The following is a 12,120-nucleotide window of genomic DNA, read 5'->3' as shown; positions in this document are numbered from 1 at the left end:
AAATATATACAGTTTGTATATACTGTATATTTCTATATATATATAAACAGCAAAAGAAGAAACGTCCCTTTTTCAGGACTGTGTATTTCAACAAGAATGTTTTAAAAATCCAAATAACTTTACAGATCTTCATTGTAAAGGGTTTAAACAATGTTTTCCATGCATGTTCAATTAACCGTAATCAATTAATTAACATGCACCTGTGGAATGGTCGTTAAAACCTTAACAGCTTACAGAAAGTAGGCATTTAAGGTCACAGGTTTAAAAACGCAGGACACTAAAGAGACTTGTCTACCGACTGTGAAAAACATCCAAAGAAAGATGCCCAGGGTCCCTGCTCATCTGCGTGAACGTGCATTAGGCATGCTGCAGGGAGGCATGAGGACTGCTGATGTGGCTAGGGCAATAAATTGCCATGTCCGCACTGTGAGACGCCTAAGACAGCGCTACAGGGGAGACAGGAAGGACAGCTGATCATCCTGCAGTGGAAGACCACGTGTAACAACACCTGCACAGGATCGGTACATCCGAATATCACACCTGCGTGACAGGTACAGGATGGCCACAACAACTGCCCGAGTCACACCAGGAACACACAATCCCTCCATCAGTGCTCAGACTGTCCGCCATAGGCTGAGAGAGGCTGGACTGAGGGCTTGTAGGCCTGTTGTAAGGCAGGTCCTTACCAGACATCACCAGCAACAACGCCGCCTATGGGCACAAACCCACCTTCGCTGGACCAGACAGGAGTGGCAAAAAGTACTCTTCACCGATGAGTCACGGTTTTGTCTCACCAGGGGTGATGGACGGATTCGTGTTTATCGTCGAAGGAATTGAGCACATCTGGGACCTGTTGGATCGCAGGGTGAGGGCTAGGGCCATTCCCCCCAGAAATGTCCAGGAACTTGCAGGTGCCTTGGTGGAAGAGTGGGGTAACATCTCACAGCAAGAACTGACAAATCTGGTCCAGTCCATGAGGAGAAGATGCACTGCAGTACTTCAAGCAGCTGGTGGCCACACCACATACTGACTGGTACTTTTGATTTTGAGCCTCCCTTCATTCAGGGACACATTGTGAAACATTTTTGTTTATGTCTTATGGTGTTGACTCTTTTACTGTTCATACAAATATTTACACATTAAGTTTACTGAAAGTAAAAACAGTTGAAAGTCAGAGGACATTTCTTTTTTGCTGAGTGTATATATTTATATATATATATATATATATATATATATTGTTACAGACGGCTGGGATTCTTACCCGGCCGGGATGCCTAAAAGGACCAGAAGGTGACATAAAAAGCATCCGGGTCACAAGAGGGCAACCGCCCTGGATAAAAAGAGGACCACGGGAAAGGGACAAAAAGATTTGAACCCGTTGGGACCCGTGGCCACCACCAGGGGGCGCGTTAAGTCTCAACAGACCGGGAGAAATTTCCGCCACACCAAGAAGTGCTGCCAGAAGATCTTCACCAGCCACCTGGAGCACATCCGGGAGGGAATAAAAGGCTCCGCCTCCTTACACTCGAGGAGCTAGAGTCAGGAGTGGGAGCAGGACGAAGCTCCCAGGAGGAGATTGGCGGCTAAAGACTGAGTTATTGAAGAGATTATTGAGGTGATTATTGCTGTGTGCATTATGTGGTGTTGGTTGGGACTCTATTCCTGTGATATTTGATGGAAAATAAATGTGTGAACTTTATAAAGATGTGGTTTTCGACGGGCAAGTCTCACAATATATATATATATATGTGTATATGACTCTTCTTCTTCTTTTGGATGCTCCTGTTAGTGGTCACCACAGCAAATCATCTTCTTCCATATCTTTCTGTCCTCGTCATCTTCTTCTGTCACACCCATCACCTCCATGTCTTCTATCACCTCATCCACAAACCTTCTCTTAGGCCTTCCTCTTCTCCTCTTGCCTGGCAGCTCTATCTTTAACATCTTTCTCCCAATGTACCAAGCATCTCTCCGTGGCACATGTCCAAACCAACACAATCTCGCCTACAAACTGTCCACCTTGATCTGACCCTCTAATGTCCTCATTTCTAATTCTGTCTATCCTTGTCACACCCAATGCAAATCTTAGCATCTTTAACTCTGCCACCTTCAGTTCTGTCTCATGTTTTTCTGGTCAGTGCCACCGTCTCCAGCCCATATAACTTGCTGGTCTCAATGCCGTCCTGTAGACCTTCCCTTTCACTCTTGCTGGTACCCGTCTATCACAAATCACTCCTGACACTCTTCACCACCCACTCCACCCTGCCTGCACTCTCTCCCACAATCCCCAATACTCTGTACTGTTGATCCCATTAAATAAAAAAATGAATAATTTCAAGCAGCAATATCCATTATAAGCACTAGCAATGCCTTGGATATATTTTTAAATCAAACGGTATCTTGATAATAAAAGGTAGCAATTCTGAATTAAACTTTTGAATGTTGGTGTAGATGAAATGTGCTATATAAAAAGAAAACGATAAATTAAAGGTAGTAGATTGATTGATTGATAGATGTGAAATGCACTATATAATATAAAAATAGATAGGTAGACATGTTTAATAGAAAGATGTCATATAAGTAAAATTTATTTTTTTAATTAATTTGTTTGATAAGGAATACCAGGCAAAAATGTCATAGAGGGCCACCATTGGGACTAAAAGCAATCTGAATGTAATATTTTACTGAAGAAGAACTGGTTCTGATTCAGTGCATTATTATTAATTGTTAAATCATGTACATTGTATGCTTTGCTGTGTTATGACCATTGTGTTAATGGCCAGTGTCGATTTTTTTTATATAAAAAGAAAGACTATTAGATAGAAGAAAAGCACTATATAAAAATGTAACTAAAAAGAGATACATTTAGAAGGCACTATATTAAAGAAAAAATAGAAAGAAACACAAATAAAAATAACTATATGAAATAAAGAAATATGAAAGGCACTATATGATAAATAGATAAATGAAAGGCACTATATAAAAAGAAAAAACATGTGAATGGCAGAATATGATAGATTGATGAAAGCCCTCTGTTAAAGATACATATGGAAGTCATTATATTAAACATAAACAGGTAGATATTAAATGTACTATCTGATTAATAGATAAGAACAACACTATATAATAGAAAGAACTTTATTCCTCCCAGGGGTGATGTTTAGTTTTAGCAGTGCTAATGCATTTGCAAAGGTTTCTCTAATAACCTCTTAACGTGTAAACCTGACTAATTACAGATAAGCTGTGAGAGTTGACCATTAAGACACTAAAAGAGCGGCTGGTGAAAATGGAGCTCTGCAGCCATCAGTGAATATTACATTAAAAATCTGTCATTTCAAACAGTAAGAGCCATTAGAAACACTAATAATGCCTTGGTTTTTAAAACAGTTTAATGGGATCTTGATAATAAAAGGTTTCAATTTCTCTCAAAAACATGAGCATTTCTGTCTTACCTTGAAATTTTTAGATGGATAGACAGATGAAGGCACTATATAGAAGGAAAAAGCAAACAAAAACAACTGATGAAAGGCACTATAAAAGTAAAAATAAATAAATCTGAAAGGCGCTATATGAAAGACTGATGACTGGAAAGCCCAAAGATTTTAGATGAGTGCCCTATGTTAAAAATAAATATGAAAAGTGCAATATGAAAGATCGATGACTGGAAGGCCCGAGGTTGTTAGGGCATTCATGTATGTTAAAGAATTTTATGAAAGGCACTGTATTAAAGAATGATGGATTAAAGGAGAATGTCAGACAAATAGAGTAAACAGAAAGATAATATTGGGAATTTAGGTCTTTTTATAAAATTTTTGTGCCTTTCAAATTTCAAATTTTCACATCACAGCATTCGTTGTGGAGTGTTCTTGACCCAAGGAATCTATTTTTTATATCAGCTTCTTCATTACATGTATACTGTTTGATGTAATAATGTAGTTATTTTTTACTGGGTGTACATATATAATAATAATAATAATAATAATCCATTAATCCATCCATTATCCAACCCACTATATCCTAAATACAGGGTCACAGGGATCTGCTGGCACCAATCCCAGCCAACACAGGGTACAAGGCAGGAAAAAAACCTTGGGCAGGGCACCAGCCCACCTTAATAATAATAATAATAATAAATATAAAATACATAAATAACATAAAATAAAAAAACAAACACAAATAGGGCAGCACGGTGGTGCAGTGGTAGCACTGCTGCCTCACAGTATGGAGACCTTGCTTTGCTTCCCAGGTCCTCCCTGCGTGGAATTTGCATGTTCTCCCCGTGTCTATGTGGATTTCCTCTGGGTGCACTGGTTTCCTCCCACAGTCCAAAGACATACAGGTTAGGTGTATTGGCGATTCTAAATTGTCCTTAGTGTGTGTGTCCTGCGGTGGTCTGGTGCCCTGCCCGGGATTTGTTCCTGCCTTGTGCCCTGTGTTGGCTGGGATTGGCTCCAGCAGACCCCCATGACCCTGTGTTAGGATATAGCGGGTTGGAAAATGACTGACTGAGTGACTGACAAATATAAATAAATAAATAAATAAATGTTTTTATTTCTTTTCATACCGGGCTGTGCCATCTTGTTTCCTGCCATTAGACATTACTAAGACAAATCTGCAGTGTCATGACCTGCTGCTGCCTGCTCACACAGATTTATTCATAAGGAATGTGGGGCAGAGATCTGTGTGATGAAGCAAAATCATACTGAAGAAGAACAGGTTCTGATTCTGTGCATTCTTTGTAGTGTTCTGACCATTATATTAATGGCTCCGCTGTCTAATTTGATTCAGTGTGCAGTCGATGAACGAAACAGAGAAATGCACTGAAGCTATGCACTTGGTGGGAACTGAAGGGATCAAAGGAATCCATGACCACTGAGAGCCACTTTCATGGAAATCACACAATTTTATGAAAGGAGAGATTTAAGGTCACTGCCTCCCCTCTCCCTTCACGTCCTAAAAACACCATTGTTAAAACATTCCTGTTGCCCCCTGCATCGTTGAAATCAGCATCACTTTGCCATCCTGAACTGGATTGAGCCTTTTTATTAATGGATCAATACTAGCTTTGCCAGGTTATTGTCATCCACTAATAGGATGTGGGAAAAAACTGCAGAATTTCAGGAAAGCCCATATGAGAGAATGAGCAAATAATGGACGGGTACTTGCATGGTCAGGTTTATCACCATCCATCCATCCATCTTTTTGAAGCCATTTTTTCACTTCCTGAGGTGTATGGAGTCAATGTGTCTGCAGTGGCTTTGTGAGTTACTCTGGATGGGATGCCTGTCAGGTAGAGAACACACTTGCAATCAGACACAAGGTCTTCAGATTGTCAAAGACATTGATAATGTTGACCAAGAGCGATCCATACGGTTAGGTCCTGTATCACATATTAGGACTAGCAGAAGTTAAATGAAAGTGAATTCATAGTAAAAAAAACCTGGAATCTGGTTATGGGAATCTGTGGCAAACTGTTAAACCAGAAAGATAAGGTGGACACCATGGCAGCTTTAATACTGTTTGAGTTAAATATTGACACAGCTACATAATTAGCTCAGCAAACACGCTTGACCAACTGGATGGTTTGCTTTCTTTTACACAATTAACGTGTTCATATTGTAATGTTTTAAAGTGATAGGTACAGGTGTCACCCTTGGTTTTTCTACCATCTGTCAAGTCTTGTTCTACCTGTTTAATCCATCATATGGTGGTGGTCAGGTGGTGTCTTTTCCAGCAGCATGAGGAAGGACCAGCTTTGAATGGGACTTGACTCCATTGCAGGGTTTATTCTCTCACACACACCCATATTCGCTCATATATCCATCCATCCATCATCTAGCTGTTCTCATTTGGCACTTAGTCCAAAAAGACTGATGTACAAACTGAACTCAATACTGAATATATTGATGAGCCACCATTGATAGGATACCTGTCACATTTTTGCATACTCCCATCCCAATCCATCCATTCATTCATCTGTCTATCCATTCATTATTTTAGGAATGTTTCTCCAGTTAGTATCTGTAACCCATCCTGGAACCTTCAAGCATAAAACAGGGCACAAACTGGATGAGATACCAGTCCATCACAAGATCCACTCACATGTACATCCTGACTCACCCATATATCCTTCCATTTGTTCATGCATCCATTATCTAGCTGTTCTAATTAGGCACTTAGTCCAAAGAGGTTGATGTGCAACTGAACTCAATACAGAATATATTGAAGAGCAACCATTGATAGGATACCTGTCACATTTGTGCATAAACCCATACCAGTCCATCCATTAGTCTGTCTATCTATCTATCTATCTATCTATCTATCTATCTATCTATCTATCTATCTATCTATCTATCTATCTATCTATCTATCTATCTATCTATCTATCTATCTATCATGTTAGGTAACATTTCTTCAAATGGTATTCACTGGACACTGAAACGCATCCTGGATCCTTCAAGTATAAAGCAGGGCCAACCCTTGATGAGATGCCAGCATACATCCTGTGACAGAACCACTAGGGGCGTGCCAGCCACCCAATCCAACACAAACAGACACAGGAGGTACACTTTGTGATGGACAGCCGGGTCCCATGGCCGGCCGGGACGCCCCTGCTGCATATGTTCCGGGGGAGCCACCATGGGCAGCTCAATACCTCCCCCGGGACGCTTGGTGGCAGCCTTCCTGGCCAATGTTCATTTCCCAGTCTCCCTCATGGCTCCATGGAACATGGAGTCCTCCATAACCTGGTAGGGAGCTGGGGTGGGCGCTAGGGGGTGCTGCAGAGACTCGAGAACCTGGCTGGATGAGTCATCAGCCCCACCCGGAGGTACAATTGGGACCAGGTGGTCAAGCACCTGGATCACTTCCGGGTGGGCTATAAAACGGGCCAGCCTCCACCATTGAAGGGCCGGAATCGGGAGGAAGAGGACCAGGCTTGCTCCCCCGATCCTTCCAGAAAAGAGGTGTCCCGGCTGGGTAAGAATCCATCTGTGACAATCCAGACTCACTCCTATACCCATCTATCCATCCATCCATTATCTAGCTGTTCTGATTATGCACTTATTCCAAAAAGTCAGTACTGAAAATACTGAAGAGTAACCATTGACATGACTCCTGCAACACTGTGTATACATCCATACTAATCTATCCATCAGTCTATCTACCCATCCCCTATTTTAGGTAACATTTCTCCAAATGGTATCCACTGGACACTGGAACCCATGCTGGGGCCTTTAAAAATAAATCAGGGTACAATGAGATACCAGTCCATCACAAGGCACAAGGCGCACTCACATATACATCCACACTCACTCATATATCCATCCATCCATGTGCTATCCTAACCCAAAATATGGTTATGGAGAATTAGATCCCATAGTGGAAGTATAAGCTGGGACCAACCCTGGGTGGTATGCCTCTTTGTTGCAGACAAAAATGTCTTCTTACCCACAATCACCATAACATTTTCACTTTAGATCCACCTGTCATCTTAACCCAAAGACTTTCAGATATGTTGGGAAAATATAGTATGTGGCAAAAACCTGCACAGAATAAAAAAATATATAAACCACATGCATTAGAATTTGATTCCAATTCCAACTTGATTCCAAGTCCTTTAATCTCCAAGTGAATAATGCTAACCACTGTGCTACTCTGCTATTTTTTCTCTAAAACTCCATCTATCTAACCATTCTTCTTCTGAAGCTACTTTATTAAAGGCCTTGGGGGTGCAGAACCTTTCAGTGCAGCCTGTTGAGCTTGGCAAAGCCACACCTTTAAGGGGCACCAGTCCTTTAGAAAAAAAAAATAGTCAAAGGGACATGAAGTAAATGTGATGTCACCTATCAACCAGACAAACACATTTTTGAGATGTGCGAGAAAACAGGAGAGCTTGAGGAAAGGCCATTTGAACAATAAGAGAAGGTGCAGACTCCATGCTCATAGTCCAAAGGCTGGACTGGGGTCTGCGTACCATTTAACATTTCAGGTTTATTTATTACCTTTAAGCACTGGTTTGTAAGAATGACACTGGTTGTGTCATTCTGTCTGAGACTAAAGTAGAGTCATGTCTGACCCGCTTTGTATCCAGACAGTACACTGCAATTTAATGACCTGCTAAGACTTTTATGATCAATGAAGCATAAATGAGCTTCAAAGAAATAGATAATCCTTCTTAGAGAATACACAGGAGCTTCTTAAAACAATAAAATCTAAAAGGGGGTTAGAGACCAAATAGTGAATTTTGAAAAAGAGTCTATCTATCTATCTATCTATCTATCTATCTATCTATCTATCTATCTATCTATCTATCTATCTATCTATCTATCTATCTATCTATCTATCTATCTATCTATCTATCTATCTCTCTATCTATCTATCTATCTCTCTATCTATCTATCTATCTATCTATAGCACCTTTCATATCTATCTATCTATCTATCTATCTATCTATCTATCTATCTATCTATCTATCTATCTATCTACTGTATCTAGATACTTTAATTTATATCTTTCTATTTTCCTGTTGTGATATTTGGCTTGCATGGGATGTCGTCATCTGTTGAGAATGCCTGAGCTGAGTTATTGGGAACTACAAATTAGGACTTCAAAGACATGCTTTCCCTCTCTCATGGCTGCCATATACAAATGAGCCTTGATGCCTGTTTCTGCCTTTCCATCCAAATAATGAATCACAGCCAGGGTTCTTCCTCTGACTGGGGTACAAAGCAATAGTGGGCCCCTAAGAAGTGGGACTACCTGCCAGTCGCTGCCAGGAGATGACCTCCAACCTTTAAAACTGGAGTGTTTCCAATAATTCGTGATGATTTATTTCAAATGCGCTAGGGAGTTGGTGAGTGGTACTTGTGTTTTTGCTGTGCTTTGTTATTTTGATTTTTTTTTATCATTTTGACTTCACCATTGGATTGTGTATTTGGATTATCTTTGCTAGTTACTCCTTTTTACCTTGCGATGCTCTACAGAGATTTATGTACGTAGAGTGTCACACACTTGTGCATAGGAGGCAGGTAATTCCATGCCAGACCAGGGGATGGCGGAGTGCACTAATCCTTACTCTTTTTCATTGGCAAACCGACCACAGAAAATTTCACCTGAATCTGATGACATCACTTCCGTTTCAGGGGTCCCCGATGACATCACTTCCAGTTCCTGCCCTGATGACATCACTCCCCTTACCTTCCTTTTAAGCCGCCACGTTTCCTTGTCTTTTTGTTCTCGTTTTGGACTGAGTTCTGTAAACATTGAACTGCAGTCTTTTTTTAAGCAGCCTAATTCAGTGCAGCTGCCCCCAAACCTCTTTCTCTTTGTCCGTTGAATCATTAGAACATTAGAACAATCTAGACGAGAACAGGCCATTCAGCCCAACAAAGCTCGCCAGTCCTATCCACTTGTTTCCTCCAAGAAAACATCAAGTCAAGTTTTGAAAGCCCCAACGTCTTACTGTCTACCACACTACTTGGTCTCTTATTCCAAGTGTTTATCTTTGTGTAAAGAAAAACTTCCTAATGTTTGTGCGAAATTTACCCTTAACAGGTTTCCACTTGTGTCCCCGTGTTCTTGATGAACTCATTTTAAAATACATTTCCTAAGAGCATTTAAGATTCTGTGTGGCCCGTTTTGTATCTAGCCAGGGGTTTTGAAGGGATTTCTTCCTCTAGTGTGCATTTTGGAATGGTGCTTTAACACAAAGGACTATGATGTGCAACCCTGGACCAGAAACCAAACCAACATGCTAAAACAGAAAGCCCCCTGATAGCCCATTATCCAGGTTGTATCATTTTGCTAATAATTCTCCTGCTTGTTCTGGTAGTCTATCTAATTGCTTCAGAGTGCAGATATAAAAGAAAGTGAGAAGTGTTGAACTATAACAGCAATCAATCCTGATATTGTGATAAGAGTATAAGATTTGGTGTATTCTGCTAAGGTCTGTGTAATAAAGAGCCTAAAAGGGAAACAGGGATCATCTCACGATGCAATACCTAGTATGAGTTTAATAGAGTGATATTTGTTTCTTTACTTTGTTTCAGGTCTTACAGGTACACTTCAAGAAACACCAACAGGATCTGATCATTCATGACTAATCACACTCTATTTTAGAAATAAAATCAACAAGTGTCTGATAAACACCTAATCAAAACTCTCTGCAAAGATCACGAACAGCAAGAGACGCCGAGACATACAGAAGACCTCATAAAGGGGGCTCACCCGGTCGCTCATAAGAGACATGATGTAGCTAGCAGGCTGCACTTTCTCTATTCAGTTAATTCAGATTTTCCCGCCTAGAGTAAATGATTTTTTCCAAAGAAAAGGGATGAAGAAATTGCCTGTTTTGACTTTTTCCCTGGATTCCACATTAATATCGAAGTGGAGGGAACAAGAGAAAGGAAAAAGAAGGCTCAATAACGAATTGAAAGCAACAAATGAAAAGAACAAATAAAACCCGAGTAAGAAGGCATGTGGAATTAAGAAAGGTGGATGAGTATAATCTATGAGATAAAGGCTGATGTAAAAAAATTGTAATACCAGGATATAAATACAAAAACATGGCAGAGGATCAATCACAACTTTATCAAAGAAAACAAAACCAGTAAGAATGGAACAAATGAATCCTGCTGATTTCTATATGTGGAAGTTAAGTTAATCAGTTATTTTGGTAATTTATGGAAACATCCAAAAACGTAACGTGAGATTTTGTAATATCGCTTGAGTTCCATTTATTTAAGAGTTCCCCTCTGCATAATTATTTTTCAGATTTTTGAGCATTTCAAGAAGACTCATAATCTCCATGTTATAGCTGCATTTTGCACAAGTCCATGAAGATGGCAGCGGTAAAGCCGGGGTGGTTTTTAAGGCACTTAGGCTGACAGATTCGTCCAGGGCATGGCGAGGAGGAGTAAAGAAGGCTGCTGTTCTGTGCTGCAGATGAATGAAGACAATGCACGCTTTGGTTTACTGGCAACGCTGATTCTAATTTACCTGCTGTGTGGAGCAGCAATCTTCTCGGCCATCGAACACCCCAGTGAGCTACAAGCCCAAAAGCTCTGGAAGATGCGTCTTCGAAATTTCACACAGACCTTCAACGTCAGCCCCACAGAACTGATGGCCTTCTTGAGGCAATATGAGGAAGCCAATGTGGCGGGGATTCGTGTTGATGCCCTGAGGCCTCGATGGGACTTCCCTGGGGCATTTTACTTTGTGGGCACTGTTGTTTCAACAATTGGTGAGTTTTATTCTGTCTTAAAGTGAAATATAATACGTAATGGAAGTAGGGGGCTTAAGAAAGGTTTCTTAGTTTGATAATGAACTGATCTTGTTGCCTATTTTCTCAGAAAGCCAGCTTCTCAGAGAAGAATAAGGCATTGCATTTCCATCCATAATTTTTTTGAAGCTGCATATGACAGTTTAGGGTTTCCATGAGTTCCCAGAACCCATCAATCAACACTGGGTGTAGGAGTGCAATAAGTTGTTTTGAGGGGGTATGCCAGATTTGTTCTTGTGCCCTATATTTCTGCATGCATTTTATAAAAAAACCAGTAATATTAGTGAAAAACTGTAGTTAAGGACTTGGATGTTGGCTTATCATGAACATGGGAGTTGACTACAACATAAACAATAATAATTCATCAATAACAACACCAATCACATTTATCAAACTGGTACAGCATTGATGACTGCATTTCTTAAGGGTGATTTAATTCAAATTTTTCAAATGAGCCCCGAATGAGGCACATTTACCAGCACTGTGAAGGCGCGTCAGTTACGGCACTACGGCCATGTGGTACGATTCCCCGAGGGTGATCCAGCTCGTAAGATCCTCATTGTTGAGGACCCAAGTTGCTGGACCAGGCCAAGGGGTCACCCACGTAACACCTAACATTGAGAGATAGATGGTCATTTCCGGAGGGTGGGAGTGGGCCACGTGTCTGTCTGGAGTTTGCCAGCTGTTTCGTTGTGTTGTGGGCACGGCAACGTGCTGTACCAGTGCATGCTCCTCAACCTGACCTGACCTGACCCGATTTAACTCAAAGTACAATTCCTCACTAGCTGCAGATTCCACTCTTGCAGATTCACTTATCTTCTCTCATCACAGTCTAATTG

At 40.7% G+C, this 12,120-nt stretch overlaps 1 protein-coding gene across 2 annotated transcripts in view; it reads left to right on the top strand.

Moving 5' to 3' along the window:
* Positions 1–12,120, top strand: part of si:ch211-261a10.5 (potassium channel subfamily K member 13) — a 62,722-nt gene that overhangs the window by 20,276 nt on the left and 30,326 nt on the right. For both annotated transcript variants that reach the window (XM_039768059.1, XM_039768060.1), the window contains exon 2: positions 10,050–11,242. In XM_039768059.1, the coding sequence (XP_039623993.1) occupies positions 10,903–11,242 (340 nt within the window). In that variant the 5' untranslated portion in view covers positions 10,050–10,902. The remainder of the gene's footprint in view (positions 1–10,049; positions 11,243–12,120) is intronic.

This window comes from Polypterus senegalus, chromosome 11 (assembly GCF_016835505.1).
Source record: "Polypterus senegalus isolate Bchr_013 chromosome 11, ASM1683550v1, whole genome shotgun sequence".
NCBI classification, from domain to species: Eukaryota; Metazoa; Chordata; class Cladistia; order Polypteriformes; family Polypteridae; genus Polypterus; species Polypterus senegalus.
Note: the sequence above shows the minus strand (reverse complement) of the source record. Positions and strands in the feature narration are given on the sequence as shown.